This window comes from Nipponia nippon, unplaced genomic scaffold (genome assembly GCF_047370975.1).
Source record: "Nipponia nippon isolate SJK-2023a ecotype South Korea unplaced genomic scaffold, ASM4737097v1 scaffold_3, whole genome shotgun sequence".
Classification (NCBI taxonomy): Eukaryota; Metazoa; Chordata; class Aves; order Pelecaniformes; family Threskiornithidae; genus Nipponia; species Nipponia nippon.
In genome coordinates, this window is record NW_028262347.1 from 84772500 (window position 1) to 84793569 (window position 21070).

The 21070-nt window shown below is 42.7% G+C and overlaps 2 protein-coding genes across 2 annotated transcripts in view; one reads left to right on the top strand and one right to left on the bottom strand.

Moving 5' to 3' along the window:
• The window catches only part of TCAF2 (TRPM8 channel associated factor 2), a 51334-nt gene that overhangs the window by 29667 nt on the left and 597 nt on the right, over positions 1–21070 (bottom strand). The window lies entirely within an intron of this gene.
• On the top strand, positions 97–20904 carry FKBP4 (FKBP prolyl isomerase 4). Its single transcript, XM_087763765.1, has 10 exons — positions 97–380; positions 4045–4189; positions 5463–5605; positions 10055–10175; positions 10703–10859; positions 12188–12278; positions 12617–12700; positions 13437–13622; positions 14121–14360; positions 18258–20904. Exons 1-10 carry the CDS (start codon positions 297–299, stop codon positions 18354–18356), a joined length of 1350 nt encoding a protein of 449 aa, XP_087619891.1. The 5' UTR covers positions 97–296; the 3' UTR covers positions 18357–20904.

Here is a 21070-nt window from a genome sequence, read left to right on the forward strand (position 1 = left end):
TTTCACCCCGGCCCCTGGCACGGCCGGGCGCTTTGCGGTAGCCCGGCTGCTTCTCTAGAAACTTCTCGGTCCCTCCCTCTCCCCTCCCCTTCCTCCTCCCAGCCGACCGGGGGCCGGCACTGCGGCGAAGGCAGGAGGGAAGGAGGCGCACGGCGCCCGCCCGCCCGCGCTGCTCGGAGCCGGAGGCGCAGCGAGGCGCCAGCCCCAGCCCGGCGGGAGGCCGGTGCCGACCCCAGCCCCGACCCGCGGAGGCGGCCCTTCCCTGCGCAGCGGTGGCAGCGGCAGCGGCAGGCGGGATGACGGCGGAGGAGATGAAAGCGGACGGGGCTCCCTTGGAGGGGGCGGACATCACCCCCAAGCGGGATGAGGGCGTTCTCAAGGTACCCGGCGGCCGCTCCCCGTCCCCATTCCCCCGCACTGACTCGGAGGCCGGTGGGGAGGGGTCCGCGCGCCAGCGGAGGGGGGGCCCCGGTCCCTCTCGGCTGCGAGCGGGCGCTCCCCGGGCGCCCTGTCCCCGCCGGCGCCCGTTCCGTCCCCGAGGGGAAGGGGACCCGGCCGTTACCGGGCCGCGCGCCGCCCGGCAGGCTCGCGCTGCCCTGGCGATTAAACAGGCGCGGGGAGGGCGGGAAGCCGCCTCGGCCGCGCACGCGCTGCCCGCCCGCGGAGGCTCCCACGCGGCGGCCGGCAGCTCCCCGCCCCCCCCCGCCCCCGGCCGGGGCGAGCCGGAGCTCGGGCTGGTCGCCGGGAAACCGCGGGGTCACGGGGGGCCGCGGAGGGGAGGGGCGCATCTCGCTGCCTTCGGGCTTTTCCCCGGGGCCGGGGTGGGCGAGGGGGGCCGGGCTCTACGCCCGGCTCTGCCCGCGCGGCTTGTTTTGGGGGGTCGGGGTCCGCCCCCGCCCCCCAGCACGTGCCCGGGGGCTGGGGATTAAAGATGGTGCCTCGGCAGGTCACGTGCACGTGGCATACGCTGGTGCAGAGCCGTGCCGCGCTCCCCGCTTTTGCTTTTCCTTTTCCTTAAGCGTGCGAGAAGGGGGCCGCGCGCCTGGGCAGGAGCAGCCTCTCCCGCCGGAGATGGCGCGTTGCGCGCGGGGGCCTGGTGAAGACGCCCGGCGGCAGGAGGCGAGAGGCTGCCCCCCGGGTCAGCTCCGGTAGGAGAACGGGCTGCTGCCGGGCTGCGGGTGAGGTCCCTGGCAGAGCCGGCTGCAGGGCTGGCTGCGGTCGCGGCTTGTGGCGTGTGTGAGAATGCCGGCAGCCTGGCTCTGCTTTGTACTGGGAAGCCGGTTGGTAAGGGTAGTAGAATTTATACCGTGAGAGGGAGTTGCACGAACTTCCTCTGTCAGATGTTTCCTATTTCCATATCTCTAGAAACTTCTTCAGTCTCTCGGAAAAACTTTAACCATCACTAGAAGCAGTTTTTTAATCGCAGTGAAATTTCAGACTTATGGTGTTCGGAAGAAGAAAAGCAGCCCTATAGCAAAGACAAAATTCTGGTTTTAACCCTTAGAGCCTTCTGGCTTTAAATTCTAGGTTTGTCATAGAGGTGCTGTCTCCAGGTCAGGAAGGGTATCAGGAACCAGATTGAAGATGAGCAGATGGCTTTATACGCTGCTTTCCCATGTTTCCTGCTAACGTGCTTTGGTGAGTCTGTATTTTTTGCACGTAGCACGGTATCAGGTTAGAGTTCTCATCTGCGTGGCTGCCCGGGAAGCTGCCTGCGCGTCTCCCGCATCTGACATCCCTGAGCACGGTGTAATAGGCAGTGAGACTACCTACAGTAGTAGGTAGTACCTTGTCTTTAAAAGAAGGGGAGGAGAAAATACTAGCAAAAGAACTGAGGTTGTGAAAACCTCAAAAAAACGTGAGATTGTGAATTGATAAGGCAAAAGACTGTAGAAGTCATGAAGTCCAGCCTTCATGGATTTTATTTTTCTAGTAATTGCTGGAGTGCAGAATACACCCACTGAAATCAAGGGTCTAACTCTGAACTAATCTACACCAATTTTGTACTGGTATCATTGCACTGATTCCAAGAGAGTTTTTTTAATTTGTTCATTAGCTTCATTATCAGAATAGTATCCAGAGGTTTTTACCTGGTATTGCTGAATATGCTTGCACTATTTCTAGTCTTAACTATTTAAGTTTAGAAATATTTGCAATCGCAATATGAACAGAAAAATCAGGTTTCTCCATCGGAAAGGGAAATGTAAACCCTATGGAAAATAGGGTTGGCATATTGAGCATATGAAAAAAATGAAACTTGAGTCTCTTGAAATAAATGCAAAACAATTATATTGTATAAATACTGAAAATGCGATGTTCATTAATGTTGGATAACTTGGTATGACACTATAAGAATATGGCACTTGGAAAAGCTTAGTAAATTTACATTAAATGCAGCTATTATTTCAAAGTGACTTCAGAGTGGCTGCTTTAAAATACTAGTTTGGATCCACTTTTACATGTATCTCTCTCTCTCTCTCTAAGCATGATGTAGTTCGTTCCCAGATTCACATTATTTTCCTATGTCTCTGTTCCCTTACCTCTGTGAGAGTGGTTGCTTGAATTTTTGCCTTCCTTGGGGGAGAAATCAATAGATTAGTTCTGTAATGCTAGTAACTGCTGTAGCACTGAGGTGGTGCAGGGTAAGGGGATGGTGTGCTGTCTGAGGTCAGGCATCCCTTTTCACACTGAGCATTCTCTCCCTAGGAAACTGAGCAGGTAGTATTTTTTTCTGTGAGGTTTTTTTTTTTCTTTTGTGCATCCAGTGAGGTGCTTTCAGCTTGTTAAGAGTATAACAGAAGCTATCCACGTTGCCTTGGCTTTAGGGTGCTGGCATTTCAGTCGTATAGTCAGTTCCAGGGATGGTGGGAGGCAAAGTAGGAGATTGACAGTGGCTGGTTGTAAGAAGCTGAAATTTGGGAAGGAGACTCCCAAGGGTGTGCTTCCTTCAGTGAAAAACATGATTGGTATAGAAGCATTACATTTTTATAGCTTTAAAGGAGGGACACCAATCCATGCTTCTGTATAACTGCCCTTGAACAAATGTTTATCTTGTATGAACAGTATGTTTTCCAGGTCTCTATAGATGCAAGGAAATAAGAGTCCTCCATTGGTTCCCTTTTGCCTAGCTAAAGTAATGCAGAGCTTTGGCTCTGAGCTAGATGGTTTCAGTCAGTGCTGGAGAAAACTTGAATTTGAACTTCAGGAATCCTGTTATGGGCAAGGCTTCATATCCTTGCCCTATGAGATATATCAGTATTATTCCCTATTTTTTTTTATTTACATTTCAAATAAACACCAGAGAGATTGGCCGATCTTGCTTTTTGTATAGTGTAGATGTAGTTGATACTGGTCTTGCTAGCTAGGCTGGGGAACCTCTTGAGAAGCAAATCAAATCCTTGCAGCTGTAAGTGAAATTGGAGTGCTGGCATTCTGTGTCAGAGTTGTGAGGACACAGTAAGATGTAATAATTCCTAAGTGTTACTGTGTTGGCTGCTAGAACTAACCTGCATTGGGGCAAGATTTTGTTAACCTTTGTTAAACGGTCTGGTTTAACTCAAGTAATCTCAGATTACATGTTAGAATAGACTTTGAATGGAAAGAACTAGCTTGTTTTCTTGTTTAAATGCTTTGCCCAGAACACTGAACTCAGGGGTAATGGTAGAGTGGTGGTGAAGAACGTACTTGAATAAAGCAAAAAAAAAAAAAACCCTGCCTAGTGCTTTACCTGATGATGTTTCAAGAACATTTAAAATCTTGTTGAGGAAAGGTAAGTGACATTGCTAACTATAGATGCAGAGATCTGTAAGCTGGTGCCAACTGTTGCCAATTAAGTTCTCGTATCACAGCAGAGCCATCTTGAGGTTCCTGCATTTGCCACACTGCTAATCTGTAGACAGTCAATCCATTTCCAGATAACTGAAGTAAACCTGCAAATCCTGTGTCTACTGAAGATGATAACGCATGCATCTAAGTAAATGGAATTAATGTCCAATAGGCAGACTTAGTTTTCATCATCTTAAAGTTGCTTACTGTTTTTCTCAGGTTGTCAAGAGAGAAGGCAGTGGGACAGAGTCTCCAATGATAGGTGATAAAGTGACCGTCCATTACACAGGATGGCTTCTTGATGGCACAAAATTTGACTCCAGTCTGGACAGGAGAGACAAGTTTTCATTTGACTTGGGGAAAGGTAATATCTTGTGTTTGGTATTGATCAGTTTTGGCAATAATTGAGATGGGATTTCCTTGCACGTGTGGCTTCTCTGCATGTTAAAGTTGCTATTTCAACTTGTTTTCAGAGCTTAAGGTTTGTTCTCTTAGAATGGCCCAGTCAGAATGGCTTTGAGATTTTTCTGAATGAGAAAACTGTAGCCCCTTGATGAGGCCTGCTGAAGAATTCACAGGCCTCAAAGCACTCCAGGGGAGCAAATTTGCCCTGAAGCATAGTAATAAAGGGTAGTTAAATAGCCAGAATGTGCATTTAGTTGATTGGGTTTTTTGGCAGAAGACTCAAATTCAAGGCTACTTAATTGTGACCAGATAGTGGGACAGGGTGCATGGTGGGGGGCAGCTGTTAGTTGCAGCATGATGAAACGTACTCCCTTTTTCCCTAAGTTCCCAAATTAACCCAAATATGAACCTTCAAGCACTGCATCTCTTCATTATCAAAAGCCTTCATTTTTTGAATGCAAAAATCCAAACATCCTTGTTCCAGGAAACCTTATTACTCAATCTGAGTTTTTCCCTGGCAGTTCCTTACCTGCTGCTTTTTTATTTGGGAGATAAATTCTGCAGTGTACTGAAATTGGAGATCATAGAAAGTGTACCTATTAATACAAGACTAATAGAAAGGCTGCTTGATTGAGTTAAAAGGAGCATCAAGTAGGAGAGCTTGAGTAAGAGATAGAATTTTGTTACTTGAGGTTCCAGCTTCTGTTAATTTTTGGCTTTAGAAGGAATACTACTTCTGCTTTCCTCCCTATTTCTGTTACAAGTGCATGTAACTTTTAGTTACCACTTGTGCTGCTCTTTGCCAACTGATAAAGTACAGAGAGAAAAGGCTGTTGTTCTGGATTGTTTTCAAAATACGAGCAGGCAATCTCTCACCCTAAGACCTTCCTCTTTGAAGAGTTTATTGTTATTTCCCCGCACTTGAGATTGTGCCAAGCGCTTCAGCCCCTGTCTGTTCAGATTACTTGTATTCTCTATAGGCAAGGAAGTAAAGGGAGGAAAAGAACCGCTACACCTGGAATGAAGAAATTTAGCCAAATTTGGGTCCCCAGGTACCTATAATTTGATTAGGGTTAAAACTGATGTGCATAAATCAGAGTAAGAACAAGTCTTTCAGTATTTTTTCTCTGTCTTAGCTTTTGTATACTAGAAGTGATGATGCTGGGTTTCACAGCTGATCATGTCTTTCATGTATGCCTAGCAATCATGTGATTGAAATTTGACTTGCATAGGTGAGGTGATCAAAGCATGGGACATTGCTGTGGCAACTATGAAGGTTGGTGAAATATGTCGGATTACATGTAAACCAGAATACGCCTATGGCTCAGCTGGGAGCCCCCCAAAGATACCTCCCAACGCTACACTGATTTTTGAGGTAAGTGAGAGACTGTCACTAAAACTGTATGCTTGAAAAACAAACAAAAATCATATTTCGCTTTAGAAAATGTGTTGTGTAATGTCCTGTCAAAACAGGAATGTTAGGTTTTCTAAAGAGAAAAATATGGTCAATTAGGGTAGTGTGGGCCAAGCATAGAGTTCTAGTCTGACTGCTACTGATCTGTAGTGGCTCAGGTTTCCTTATTTTGGAGTTTTTAAAATACTTGAATGTTTTCCAGTGTTCATTTGTTTTAATTTTACAGTTACGGAATGATTCACTGTAGGAGAGTGCAGGTTGGGGAGGCGAGGCGAGGCAGGGGAGGGAGGGCTGGCTCAGTGGCAGACTCTGAAGTGGTTGAAAAAATGAAATCTTTAATCGTCTTTCCAATTCATAAGACTCAAAGTAATGATACTTATGTTAACTGTTATGAGTTTTTTCAACAATAGAAAGAGCAATTAATGTCCTCAGTAATATATTTGTCATACTTTTAAATGTTTTCTTTGCAATGTTAACACAGTCTTTTATGAGCTATTTGGGGGAGAAAAGAGATAATTACCCCATATAAACTGCTAGAATATAGTCTATTTGAACAGCCCTGCAACTGTGAACTCTGTTTTCTGTAGAGCTGAGTGTTTTAATAAGCCTTAAAGCACCGTAAGAACAGTTTGGATTCAGGTTGCTTGTTGATTACGGAAGTCTGTCTGTGGATCCAGGCTGTGTTGGTCAATCTTACAATCATTGAAAGTCATTTGTACACACTTAGTCCCTGTGACAGATTCAGCAGTCTTGAGTTTGGTATTGGGGTAATACTAGTTCTAAAATTCACATGGGCAGTTGGTCTCCTCGGAGGTGAACTGCACGTCTGGGTGAGCATGGAGCCAGTCAGTGTGGGTGTTTCTTAACCTCACCAGCAGAGGACAGAATTTGTTTCCCAGTGATCTTTAAGGCATCTTACACCCCCAACCTCCCCCACCCCCCCTTCCACAAGGGGGTGGAAATAGCAGCTGTTTCTTGTGTAGTATTATTTCAGTAGTGAGAGTGGTTTCTCAGAATGCTGAGACTTGTGTTTGATTTTTCCATAGAGGGTGATACTAAAGCTGTTCCTGGAGCATGCTGACAAAGTCTAAACAGTGTTTTGGGAGGACATATTTTTCTTATTGTTGAAACAGTTACATTTTCCAAGAAATACTTTAAAATTAATTGCACCTGAGAGGAGGCAGATTTTTTTAAGTGTGATTTTTAAAATTACTTCGTTCTAAAATACTTAATCAATGGAATGGACTCCTACATTGGGGGCATAAGGAAAGTTTATAAGCTCTGATGTTTGCACTAAGATTGAATGTTTTATCTAATATCTGAGAGAGGTAAAAACAGCTCATGGAGTAGGGACTGAAAGCCTATTTAGATTTTAATGGAAACAATGAGCATGTTAGGAAGGGTAAATTAAACATAGTTGGATATCATATTCCTATTACATTTGGATAGTGTATTTGCATTTCTTTTTTCCATGAATTTGTGAGTAATAGCATTAAAGATGTATTTTGCGTGGTAGGATTAAAAAATTACTGCCAACAGGTAAGTATCCCAGGCCACTAAGGGATGAGAACTTAATTTTGAGTGCATCAAAATTAATGCCATTATTTCTGCAGTTGATTGTTGAAAAATAATATCTTGTAAAGCTGTTCTTAAACAGCATTTTTTAATATATAAATCTGAAGGTACTCATGGCTTATTTATATTGGGTCAAGCTCCACATGCTGGAATGCTGCATGCTTTGCACAAATGCAAGTGATACGAAGAGTAATATAGGGCACGATTGAAGGGGGAGATAAAAACACTAACACATTTACTGTGTTCTGACCTGATGAGTCAAATGCAAACTACTGGGTTTTTTTCCCCCTACCCCTCCACCTTTTTCTGCTCACTTCATTTTGGTTGAGGGAAAGGAGAAACAAACAGAACTTCAGTGTAGCAATTATTGAAGATATTCAGCTTCACTGCTTCTTACTGTCCACGCGCAGTGTCTCAAAGCTCAGGACCTACGTTTGCAGCGTAATAAGCATTCTTAAGGGCTTAGCACTAGTATACAAGATTCTATGTCATTGTCCTGCAACAAGAGATAATACCTAACCTTTTGATGAATAAAAGCATTAATTGCAAGATGGGATTTCTTTCATTGGAGTACTACTGAGTCTGATACAGTCATCCAGATGCTTCACTGCCCACTAGGTTTTTCTTAATGATGCCAGTCTGACCTCTCCATCTTCTAGGTACTGTTTAGATAAAAGTAGTATTTCATTCATGACCCTTTATATCCCCTAATGCCTGCCTGAGCAGTAATGTCAGAGGAGAAAAGGGAGAAAGAAAGAAAAGCACTGAAGCTGCCTATGATGGTTTTGTGCTTCCCTAACAAAATGGCCTGCAGATGACTGGCTGCAACAAATAAGCAGTGCGGGGTGTGGCCTGAATTGGGGGATGGGGTAGAACTTAGATCCAGAAAGTTTTCCTAAGTAGGTAGGAGTGATTTCTGGCTAGTATGACTCTCAGGCACTTAAAATCTCTTAAGTTTCCACTTTCTTTAGTTTTGCTCCTGTGTTTCCTTTTTATTTTTTAAAACAAGGTCAGTATGGTTCCTTTGCAAGTGCCATCACCATACCAAGATTTTGTATGAGTTGCCTTAAAAAGGAGCCTCTAAAACTTCCATTAAAAGATTTTGTAGCTGTGTCATCACCACGTTTTGTTATGATCTGAAATAATGGATGTCTTATGGTTGGGTTTTTTTGGTTGGGTTTTTTCTTTTTCCTTCCTCATGATTGCTTTTGCTGAGCAATATGAATAGATTCTTCCATAGAATGCTATAGTTTAGTTTAAAAAAGGGGGGGGGGGGCAGGGGGGAACCTGTATGGTCATCAGTGGGATGTTCTGGAGTGACTTAGCTTGTTTCAGACAGACTGAAGAGAAAGACAAAAATATTATTTGTTACTGGGTATCCATCAAAATACAAAGTGGAAGTACTCTTTGTGCTGGTAAATACTCAATTCCTTTTGCATTCCAGGTATCTTTTAAGTCCAGTGTCATGAACCTCCACAGCCTTAGCCCTGAACTTTTTTTTTTTTTTAATGAGGTACTTAGTCTAAACAATGCTGATTATAATTGCTTGCTCTTTTGCACTGTTTTTACTATTGTTTTACTCAAACACAGGATAGCAAAAGATTTTTTTTTTTCCTTAATTTCATAGCAGCAACAACAAATTTCTTTTGTGACTAGACTATTTTTGCATCTTGTCATGGTACTCCCACTTGCATTAGAGACTTGGGAGGGCATGTGAAAATTCAGGCTGGATAGTTATCTCCTACATTAACATGAGCTCTTAAAAATCCTAAACAATTTGTTGCAGCAATAAGTTTAGATTAAAGGTGGACCAGATCATGGTTTTGTTGTTTTATCATTCTTCTAGAAATAACTTTTTTCTGAAATGATCCCACAATACATAATGATAAGGGAAGACTAGAGGGGAAAATGTAATGAGTAAAGGGAACACTTAACTCTGTTCAGGTGCGCAAGGGAGAATGACACAGAAGTTTTGAAACCATTGTCCTGTGGCACAAGAGTAGGAGGATGAAGAAACAGGTGGGGAATAGCTGAAGTCTGAAAAAATATTCTTGAATTTGATTTAATATTGCAGGACAAGCATTTGGAATCGGTTTGGGCTCCATTCCAAGCACTTTAAAGTTGATCTGAATTTGTCCATAGATGGAATTAAGTGTATAATCAGGACTTAAGGATAAAGATTGCATCTTTATATTTATTTCCTGCTCCCTTTTGTCCTTGCGTTACTTACAAACCTCCCCAGCCCATGGATGCAGTGACACCACTGGTGATTCTACTCAACTGTAGAGTAAGAGGGTGTGACAGCTGCTGATCAGTGTGGTAGCACTGCAAAGTAGCAACTGAGAGCAAATTCTTCCTGGTTTAATGTGCTCAAAAGGTATTTTCCCTTATATTAAAAAACGAAACAAAACCTCAAGCCCAAAAACTACTATCCATACTTCTGCCTGCAGACATTAGCAAAAATACTGTTAAAGAAGCCAATAGAATCTTTTTTTGCAGTAGTCCATAAGCATTGTGGCTCATGTAAGCTTTATTCAGAAGCTAAGTTCAGAGTCCTTTCAATTAAACGATCTAATTTGTAGACCAAGATTGCTGGAAGAAAAAAAAAAACCTGTAAAGGCCTGAATATAATCTGAAACTCTTCAGTAGGTTTCTGTCCAGTATCTACTGAATACAGCATCTTCATAGCCTTGGCTATGTAATATCTTACAGAACATTAACTAAGATAGTGGCTTCCTGAACAGCTATAGTTTCAGAGATCTCTGGAGAACAAATTCTGTGAGTTATTGAATTGATGTGATGAGAATAAATGCAAGACTTTTCTTCTCTCCACAGATAGAACTTTTTGAGTTCAAGGGGGAAGACCTCACTGATGATGAAGACGGTGGCATCATCCGAAGAATCCGTAAAAAAGGGGAAGGCTACTCCAAGCCCAATGAGGGTGCGCTTGTAGAGAGTAAGTATGTTACACAAATAGTAAATGGGTTTTCCATGTGGGAGGGCAGAGCCTTTTTCCCAGTCTACTACTCCTTGTCCTGAGAGAGAGGAGTACGTGGCTTCTCTTCCCTTTACCAAGTAACTTAACAACCTAGAGTAAGCTTTTGTTCTCTTTTTTCTAACGAGGTTTACATTTTCCAGCAGCAGCTGTGTTCTCCAGAGATACTGAATCTGATAAAGTGCTTATCTGATCACAAAAGGTAGATAAGTCTAATAAAGTATCTCCATTTGCTGAGGAACAAGAGGGGAAGTAGTTCTGGCACTTGGAGTAGAAAAAAAGTACATGAACAAAAAAAGGGTTTATTAAGTTTAGCAGCAGCAGTTCTATTTGCTGCCAGTAGCCACCATGCATAGGTAGCTGTTAAAAGAGAAAAGACTCCTTAGGAGGAGGCTTTGGCACTCCCTATATTACCTGTGCTACCTGCCCCTTACCATACATGGATATCTTCTAATTCTTCTCTGGGTTGTTCTGTTTTTTGTTACCAGTCCAGTTTGAAGGCCGATGTGGAGATCGTGTTTTTGACAGGCGGGAATTGCGGTTTGAGATCGGAGAAGGTGACAACTATGATCTTCCTCATGGTCTGGAGAAAGCAATTCAAAAAATGGAGAAATCAGAGGAATCTGTGTTCTATCTCAAACCCAAGTATGCTGTTTCTGATCTTTTGAAGGGCTTATACTAAGCATCTGGCGAGAATGAAGTGTTTTGTTATAATGGCTTCCAGCTTTTTTCAGGGCTGTAGTAAAAACTTGATCAGCCCCAAAAGTTTGATGTATGAGAAGTATGAAGCTAAGATCGCTTTGCTGCTAGGTTTTGAAGTAGTAGCAGTCCAAAAGAAATTTACTTAAGTCTCTATAGTGTTGATCTTGGTGAATGTTAACAAAAAGTAATATTGTCACTCTCTTTAACTTATGTTTTTGTGGTCCCTCTTAACGAAACAGTACTTACTGTGCAGCAGTGCATATGAAGATACCTAAAGAACAGCCTCAGAATAGGAAAAGAGCTGATGAGCCTTCTGAGAAGCCATATGTGAACAGATAGTTAGTCCTTAGGTGATGTGGTTAGTAAAGAGTATCAGAAATCCTTTGTCAGTAGAAAAGGTTCACTGGTATTCAGAAAGCCTTTTGGAAAAACACCTTCAAGATTCCTGTGAGATACAAGGTAGAGTTATATCCAAACCTTGGACCATTATGAGAACTCTCTGAGACTAAGAACAGCTAACTGAGGCGTATGACTGCCCAATACTGTAACCTTAAACAGTCCTGGATATCAGCAGAATTTGCTCTTTACAGTGAGAACGTATCTGAAACAAATGGAGTTTGCACTGATTGTTTCCATCAAACTTGAATTCATTTCAGTTTTTAGTTTAAGTTTTTTAAACTGGAACTGAACCTGATGGGAGAAGAAAAGAAAAGCAATCTGATCCTGAGGGTTTTCCTGCTAATATGCAGCTTCTTACTGAAGTTGCAGCACAGAACCTTTCTATAGGCATTTATTGTTAATCAGCTGATTGGCAGTATGTGAAGTGTACAGCTGTTCACTTAATCTCTGTATTTATTGTTGTCTTTGCTTTTCTGAGAACAGTACTAAAATATAGGTTCTCTGAAGGAAACATCCAGTCTCAGACCATGAATATAAAGCAAGATGTGTATAATTTGAAAGTATTTTTTTTCCTTGATGGAGAGAACTTGCTTTTCCTTCATGTAAGCTTAAAAAAAAAAAAAGGAAGTGGTAACCTAGAGATTAATGAAATTAACCCCAGGTTTCTCCAGCTTTCTTCTACCTTGTTCTTGCTAATTTTAGAATCTTAACCAGAATTCTTCAAGCCTTTATGCCTTGTAATAATGTGGTATAGGCATCCCAGATTTTGCCTGGGGTTTTTGCCTCCAGCTTCCTATGTAGCAAATATATCTGGCTGGATAGTTTTGGAACTCTTACCTTTGGTTTGTCTCTCCCTCCCCACCATCTTACAGCTATGGTTTTGGAAGTGCTGGGAAGCAGAAATTTCAGATCCCTCCAGATGCCGAGCTACAGTATGAAGTGAAACTCAAAAGCTTTGAAAAGGTAGGAACGAACGGTGAAGTCCCAAAGAGGTTGGGAGGCGGGGGAAGAAGTGTGAGTGCAGCTTAAACAAGGATGATGGAATCCTTGAACATTGATCTGAAATAGGGAAGCCACTGTTGTCAGAGATGATGACACGCTGGGAGCTCTTGGCTGAAATTCTTTGTTCTTATTGTGTCCGTTGCCATCAGTGTCTCTCCTGCTCTAGCCCAGTTTCCAGTAGCAATGCAAAACTCTGCTTTGCCAAACCTGTCTCTACCATATTGTTAGTGGGAAGCAGCATAGCCACTTGGTTTCCCCAGAAGTTATATCATTGACTTGAACTGTTCCTGTTTGGGTAGGCTAAGGAGTCTTGGGAAATGAACACAGACGAGAAGCTGGAACAAAGCTGCATTGTGAAGGAGAGAGGCACTCAGTACTTCAAGGTAAATGACAATCTCCAAGTAATAATAGCATTTCTTAGTCCATGTCATGAGCTGATAATGATGATTACAGTTTCTGTCATTTAAGAGTGGTGTTCATGGTATTCTCTGTGATGTTTTACAGGGAGGACTGGAGGGGAAGGTGTCTTGGAAAAAAAAAAAAAAAGCCTCAGAGTTGGAACATCCAAAGAACCAGCTCTGCAGGGAGTTAGTATTCTCTGTCAGAACGGTTTCCTGTACCTAGAGATAACTTTGGGGCATATGTTGAGTAGTAGCAAGGCTACAATATTTAAGGTCCTACTGTGGGATAATGCTGTGAATGAATAACATTCATTTGGGGAGAGATGTGTGGAGAAGCTGTTTCAAACAGTTTGACCAGCTAAAGGCAGACTTTCCCACTGTCTTTATGACACAGCAATAGTTGTGCTGTTTTGAAAAATGCCCTATCTTCCTTGTGTTGTATCAAAAGTTGAATATAAGGTGGGAGTTGAGATTGAAGTATCAATGCTGACCTATACCCCTAGCTTTAGTGGGGGAACCAGTGGGTATTCCTAAAGACTTTCTGATCCTATGCAGGAACGGCTTTCAAAAGTAGTGTATTTTTGATGATAGAGGTTATTTTCTGATTACTCTGAATTATTTTTTTTCAGATCTACTGCTCAAGGTAAGCAGAAGGGGCAAGAGGGAGATAAAAGTTACTGTGATGAGCTGTGTGATAATTGAGCTGCCTTGTTCACAGGAGGGGAAATACAAACGGGCAGCATTACAGTATAAGAAGATTGTGTCGTGGCTGGAGCATGAATCAGGACTCTCTGATGAGGAAGATACGAAAGCCAAAAGCTTGAGGCTTGCTGCCCACCTTAATCTAGCTATGTGCCATCTCAAGCTGAAGGAATATTCCCAGGCTTTGGAGAACTGCGACAAGGTAGTAAGGGTTTATTTATTCTTAAGCTGCACAAGCAATCTGGCAGTTCATCTCTTGCTTTAACAATTTGAGGGATACCAGGCCATGTGGTGTTTGGCCTTTCTTATCAGCTGGCAGAACAGGTTATTTTCATAATTAATTGTCCTTTGAATATCTTTTACTATCTTGCTGCTACATTGAGAATATTCAAGTATTTAGAAACACTGAGATGTGGTGAAGGTAGTCATGTTGGCAAAGGTCCTTCAAAGAGCTGGAATAGAGAGCCAGGATTAAATCTTAGACTTGCTGGTTCTCTGTCAAATAGCCCACTATATTCATTCCTGTTTGTACTTAATTCTACTGTATTCAACTCACCTTATTAGTAAGCTCTGACAAGACTCATAAATCTACATCAGAAGGTACAGTTTCTAGCAGTCTGTGGTGTTCTGACTGCATGTTAATTTAAAAAAAGGAAAATTATTCTTGAATGTGTTTGGGTTTGTTTTTTTTTTAATGCAGGCACTCGAATTGGATAGCAACAATGAAAAAGGCCTCTTCCGGCGTGGAGAAGCACACTTGGCTGTCAATGACTTTGAATTGGCCCGGGGAGATTTCCAGAAAGTGATACAACTTTATCCAAGTAACAAAGCTGCAAAAGTTCAACTGGTAACTTGTCAGCAAAAAATACGGGAGCAGCATGAGAAAGAGAAAAAGATGTATGCCAACATGTTCCAAAGGCTTGCAGACAAAGACTTAAAGGTAAGTAACACTACTCCAGAAGACCATAAGAGGTGGTGTCATGTGTTAGACAAGGAATAGCGTTTTAGGTATTCAGCTTACTTCTTAGTACAGATAAATATAGGTAGAGAACACTCAAGTAGCTTCCTCTGGCGAAAAAAACTGGAAATAGCCAACAGCCAAAATGACTAGGCCATCTTGCTTGTACAAGACAACTAGCACTGCCAAGCATTGCACAGAATGCTTTTACTTATTTCAACTGATTGTGCAGCAGACCAGTGTTAATCAGAAAGCAATTAAAGTGATGAGATGCAAACATGATAATGTTCAAGAACTGAAAAAAGCACCTAATCTCCTTGAACTGATCTTCTAAAGTGTCTGGTTTGGTGCCTGGGTGGCCCAGCTGCTGAGCACCATCTTGCTTCTCATGGAGACATTAAGATGTGGTTGATGCTCTCCATCTCAAATGTCACAGATTGATTATGAAGTGTCAGAATTCAGACTGTCAAAAGATTCATTATTCTACTGTATGGATGGTTTTCCCAGTAAGCTTTCACTAGAATTGTAGTAAATACTAGTTCAGTTAACAATGGCAATATTTGAATACAGGCTATAACAAGGTTATATCAGCTAGCAAGAAACATTCAGAGCTCACTGGTGAGAATCACATATCCTAAGAAAATGTTCTGTTTGTTTTCCTTAAATCTAACGGTCCAGAAGGAATAGGTAAGCCTGTAACTTCCAAGACAAATTTAGGATTTATATCACTGAAATTTTCTCAGTAACATTGGGGAGTGCAGAAGCTTGCATGTTGTGAGATTATTTTCACAGATCTTTGTGTCTACCTTCCCAGAATACGCATGGAGAATCTAAAAAAATTGTCAGGTATTGGTATGTCAATTTCCTGTGGTTAACTGCGTCAGTGAGTCTGTCCAGGGGCCCACTGTCCTCAGATGAGTATATCCTGACAATTCAGCCATCTCAGACTGTCAGCCGACAATTTCCTATGTGGAATGCTTCACAAACCTCTCTCTTTTTCTCCCCCTGTCTTTCAAAACCAGATACATCTGAAATCACTTTATCTCCAAGAGGCAATGAGAGATGTATTCCGTTCTTCATCTCTTGCTCTGCTAAAGTAGTTGTATAGTAAGCATAGGGTAATCACCCCTAACTGGATGGTTGGGTAGGCAAGCTGTTCTGTTTGTGGCTTTTTGATTGTGGGTTGTTTGGTTGTGGGTTTTTTGTGTTTGTTTTTTATTTTTCTCTTTGAAGAGTAGCAGAAGTACTGTGGATTTGGTTCTGCTTCTCATGGAAGAGTGTAAACGAACACATAAATGCAGATGTTCCCCACTGATTCTGCAAGGAAAGTGTCATTGTCCATGTAGTTACATATCTAGCTAAAGCAGCCTGATTCTTCCAGGCTCCAATAAGCAAGGATGTTGAAAGTATTCTGTTCTTCTAGACATTGTCACATATAGCCGTGCAGTACCTTAATTTTTGGTAGGCTTTAATGAAAAATCTCAGGAAGATAAAGATACAGCAACTAAACTACAGTTATTTCACTGTTGGGCATCTTCACTTTTGAAATTGCAGGTTTTAATTGCCAGCTGTCAGGCTCTGCTGTGCAGATTCCTTTCAGCTAGCACAGCTGCTGGGAATCTGGCTTCCTTCACTAGGTGTGGGGGACAGCAAGATCTGCTGTACAGAGAGGAAGAGTGGATTGCTGAAGCAAGCTATATCCACTAAAAGTACAGAAGAGCTGCCTTCATGATTTTCAAAATGTACACCTCTGCCCCTAAGACAGACGGTTAGTAGAGTTGTATTCTTGGCAAAAGGCAGACTCGCAGTCTTTGCAATGCAGACTGTTTGGGATACTGCAGACATGGATGACGCTTAGTTCCAATTTTCCCATCTACTTTGAATGGAATCAGCTTACAGAGTCATAGAATCATATAGGTTGGAAAAGACCCTTAAGATTGAGTCCAACTGTTAACCTATCACTGCCAAGCCCACCACTAAATCGTGTCCCTAAGCGCCACATCCACTCATCTTTTAAATACCTCCAGGGATGGGGACTCAACCACTTCCCTGGGCAGCCTGTTCCAGTGCCTGACTACCCTTTCGGTGAAGAAGTTTTTCCTAATATCCAACCTAAACCTCCCCTGGTGCAGCTTGAGGCCATTTCCTTTCGTCCTATCGCTTGCTACTTGGGAGAAGAGACCGACCCCCACCTGGCTACAGCCTCCTTTCAGGGAGTTGTAGAGAGCAATAAGGTCTCCCCTCAGCCTCCTTTTCTCCAGACTAAACCCCGGCTCCCTCAGATGCTCCTCATAGGACTTGTGCTCTAGATCCTTCACCAGCCTTGTTTCCCTTCTTTGGACACGCTCCAGCACCTCGATGTCCTTCTTGTAGTGAGGGGCCCAAAACTGAACACAGTACTCGAGGTGCAGCCTCACCAGTGCCGAGTACAGGGGCACTATCACTTCCCTGGTCCTGCTGGCCACACTATTCCTGATACAGGCCAGGATGCCATTGGCCTGGTTCATTTTTCTCAATAGTTAGATGATCTTGGGAATGTGCATGCTTTCATATTGTTTTTTCTCGGAGCCATCTGGCCTACTTCAAATGGATGTGGTTTTATATGAAAAGGGATCAGTGGAACAGTAAACAAAAGACGCTTACTGCCTGGGTCAGTCTTGGGGATTTTTCTTGCAAAAAAACATGTTTTCCTGTTAATTCATTTATCATGTTGCTTTACTCTAGCTCCAACAGTTTCTCTATTAGTGGTGGTGGGAAAAGTTCAAGGGTTAATTCCTGACATCTGCATATCTCATGGTCTGTTGAAGTTTGACAGCCACTCTTCCATCAGTAGTTCTTTTTATGAATTTGCATAGTTCACGTGTGAATTTTTAAAGGTCAGGATGTTTATCACCTTATCTTAAGGCCAGGATTGCTAGCTAAGAGTGTTCTATGGAGAGACTTTGCTCTCGTGCTTCACAGAATGCTTCTATGGATGAAAGGTGTGCACAAGCTTTGATGCCTGGATGTTCTTTGGCTGTGGTTTCTTGTTGCAGCTAAGTTGATGTAACACTTTAGTTTAAGGATTCTTCCCCTTTTTCCCCTCCCTCAACAGTGCATGCTCATGGCCATGCTTGTTCTTGTCTGGTTCTCATCTAGCCTCATAATAAAACAGATGGTTCAGGGTGCTAGGCTGACAGGTGGAATAGCAATTTCATTGCACTATCTTTTGAGATGAGAAGGTCAAGACATTTCTACCTCCCTTTACTGTGTTTGAAAATTATTGCAAGGTCAGGATGTGCTGGTTATGTCCTATTGTAAAAACTGACCTCTGACCTTTACCACATGTCCTTCCACAACTTTTTATGTGGACTGGAAGATAGAGCAAAGAGAGGGCTTTTAGAGCAGCCACCTTGTGAGATTAGATTTTCTTCCAGCTAAGCTCTTACAGAGGACATCCAAGTGACTGTTGTCGAGTTGAAGACACTGTTCATGAAACTAGTTGTCCAACAAAGATATTTCTTCCTATCTTGAGTCCAAGTGTGCCTCATACAAGTTGGGGGTGGGGGCAGGGTATGGGAATTGCTGAAATTGAATCACATTGAAATTGAAGCAGGATGAAAGCAGTTCTGTGCAGAAGCTTCCTAAATTTCAGTTTGTGGGAGAACGCTTTCAGAAAGTGTTACGTGGCAAGCTTGTGCACACCACATTATGAATCACAACCATCGAACACCAGTATTATTTCCCAGCTTCCTCTAAAACTGTTCCTGGTTTCTTAATTCAGTCTTGCAGGGAGACCAGGTATCCTAGTGGTAAGAATCAAATAATACTTGTGGTATTGTTTGCAAATGCTAGCAATTTTGTATAACAAGGGAATATATTTTCTTTATCTCTATTTAGTCAGCATCTACTCTTCAGACCAGCCACACTGAAGATGAAGAAATGAAAGATGAGCAGAATGGAGTTGAAGATAAATCCGAAGTTGACACAGAAGCATAAAAACAAACCCTATTCCATTAGTTTTGTAAATGAAAGAATTTCCAGTGAATTAGACCTTTATTTTTCTACCTGGTTGGACAGTGGCTTCAGGGGAGCAGAGGCTGAAGCCACCATGCCACAGTCAGTTGCAGCTTCGAATGTCTGTTGAAGAAGCTGAGTGGCAGCGTAAATCTGGTTTAATCCTAGGGACTTTATTTATTCGTTCAGCCTCTGTTACTGTTGGGGTTCTGTCTGGATTTACTCTGCTTGGTTTATTTGCATTTTGCCATTGGTGTTTGTCTCTTTCCGGTTCCAGCTCACTTTAATCCCAGGGTCTGCTTACTAAATTTATTTCCTTGATTTCTTTCAAGTAATCAGCCTTTTCCAGGAGTCCTCACATGAGACTTGAGAACAAATCCGCGCTCCCAGTTCTTCTGCCTTGGCGTTGTGCCCTTCCCCCCTGTTCAGTAGGGAGTCCCTTCCATTAAGTGTTGTAACCTTTCTTGTATGCCTCCTCTTTGCAAATTGCTGAAGGTGAAGACTGTGAAGTCACAGCTTAAGTAATAAAGCTCCACTTAAACTCAAGAAAACAACTTTTCATGGGTTTTTATTGGAATCTGCACAGAATGAAGAGAATTTACTGTCCTTTGGTCATTCAATGTTTTTTTCATCCACATAGCTGTACAGTAGCCACAGTATCTGATTATTTTTCTGTTGTTCATTCATTGCCATAGAAAAGTCACACAATTATCGATACAGTATTTACCCATATATTTGCAAAACAAAAAAGTACGTTGCTGAAAATTGTACAAAAAGCAAGTCTGTAACCTATGCATAGAGCTTATTTTCTGTTCATATTGCTGCCTTCCTCTTCACCCTCCATGTCGTAAAATTGGACTAGAAAAAAAAACCACGTTTATTTATACCTGAAAGTGACTGGCTTTGAAGAGAAAATAAGTGATGATGGTTTAACACATTACAAATATTTCTAATTCCTAATGAACTACAAACTTCTGATTGATTCTAATGTCTGCTTATCCCTATCTCACAAGAAAGCTATTACTTGATTATTTTGCTTCTTTCTGCGGTATGCTGTGTGTCTTGTTTGGGGGCAGGTGTGCTTCTGGGTTTTGTGGGGGCTTTTTGTTGGGGTGGGTTTTTTTGTTTGTCTGCAGGTATGGAATATAGTAGTCAAACTTGCCTTCTCTGTTTATCCTGTTACATAGTGTTAAACTCAGCATCTCCACTGTCCTGTTCTGAGACCCTCTAGCGGCGGGGACACTTTTTTTGCCTGCTCTGCAGGCATAAGGTAGATAATCTGTTCCTTTCAGATACAAAAATGGATTTTTTGCAGTGAGAAAGATGCCTTTCCATGGCATGGGATGGGCTAGAATTGTGTGTATATTGCAGAGTATCCCTGTTTTAGCATGAATGACATCTGAAATCTTAGTTTGAATTCCTGGTCTCCTTTGCTGTGACAGAAATGCTGTATAAGCACTTCTTCATGGGGTTCTTAGGGGCTAGGAGGTTGCCAGTACCTACCCCTGCAGTGTAACTGAACTGTCACTAAGGTGGTAAGGGCTGCTTGACATCCTGCCTGGCCCCCGGGCCCAAGACAAGATGTTCACTGCCTGCTGCGGGGTTCCTGCCAGCTTGGGGAGCTCTGAACCGCACTGCGCTCTGCCTGGCATAGCAATGCCCGAAGCTTCAGCGGGGTCAGGGAGGGATGGGAGAAGGGGCAGGGTAAAGTGCTTGGGTAGGTCATCAGGTTTAAGGAAATGCTGATTGGATTTGCGTAGCAAAATCTTACTGTTGCCAGGTAATGCAGGTGCTTTTCATGAGTTCTGACTCTCAATGGTTATCAGCCCTGTGTATTTGAAAACTCTTCCACCTTGTACCAAAGCACGACTACCTCCAAGCGGAATGTTGTAGACAGCTTACAACAAGGTGCGAAGAGTGCCTGGCAACTGGAGTTACAAGAGGGGATTTCTAGACACAGAACAACAGTAAGGGGAGCAGGAATGCCAAGCAAGAGTTCTTTTTCTCCAGCAAGGAAATACCTTGATCTGTTGGGAACTGTTACTGGAAATATGAGCCCCTGTAGCTGAAGCTGGTGTTGCCGTGAAAGTAAATGTAGGGCCAAGCCCTAATTATAAATTTCTAATTCCTGAACAACAGTTGTGAAAAATCTCCCACTGGGATGACAGTTCTTCAACATGTTTTTGAAAGCAAAAAGTGAGATTATTTCTATAGAGCATCTAAAGAATTCCTAGAGTCAGTGGTGGATATGTTCAGTGTGAGCAATCTTGAAAGTATTCTTTTGCCCTCATCGTTACTACATAACCAGCTGAAATGCTTAAGAATGTAAATCTACTGAGGCCACCAAACATGCCGTATTCAGGCAGCTGAAAGGAGGTTCTGTGCTGTCCTTAAAAACGGGTGTAGTTGCCAGCAGAAGTGTTTGTAAGTGAGGTCGTGCATGTAAACTTCAAATATAGCCTATTCGTTATGTCCTTATGGAGAAATGCTTGAAATAAACAGTTACAACACTGACTCTGTAAACCACGCACCTCTGTCTCTCTCGGTTTATAAAGCCTTCATCCTGTGCAGTATTGTTGTATCTCGGGCGTAAGAGACGGGCCCCAGCTCCCTCTCATCTGTGAAAGCCGAGGCGACCCATCCTTGCCCAGCGCCCAACAGGAGCGGGAGGGGGGGCTCGGCGCTGCGGGGTGTAC

Bases quoted from the DNA above. Each gene is read 5' to 3' on its own strand.
- FKBP4 (XM_087763765.1), top strand. From the start codon at position 297: ATGACGGCGGAGGAGATGAAAGCGGACGGGGCTCCCTTGGAGGGGGCG. The intron at 10,176-10,702 runs GTAAGTATGTTA...TTTTGTTACCAG, and splicing joins TGAGGGTGCGCTTGTAGAGA to TCCAGTTTGAAGGCCGATGT. The intron at 12,279-12,616 runs GTAGGAACGAAC...CTGTTTGGGTAG, and splicing joins AACTCAAAAGCTTTGAAAAG to GCTAAGGAGTCTTGGGAAAT.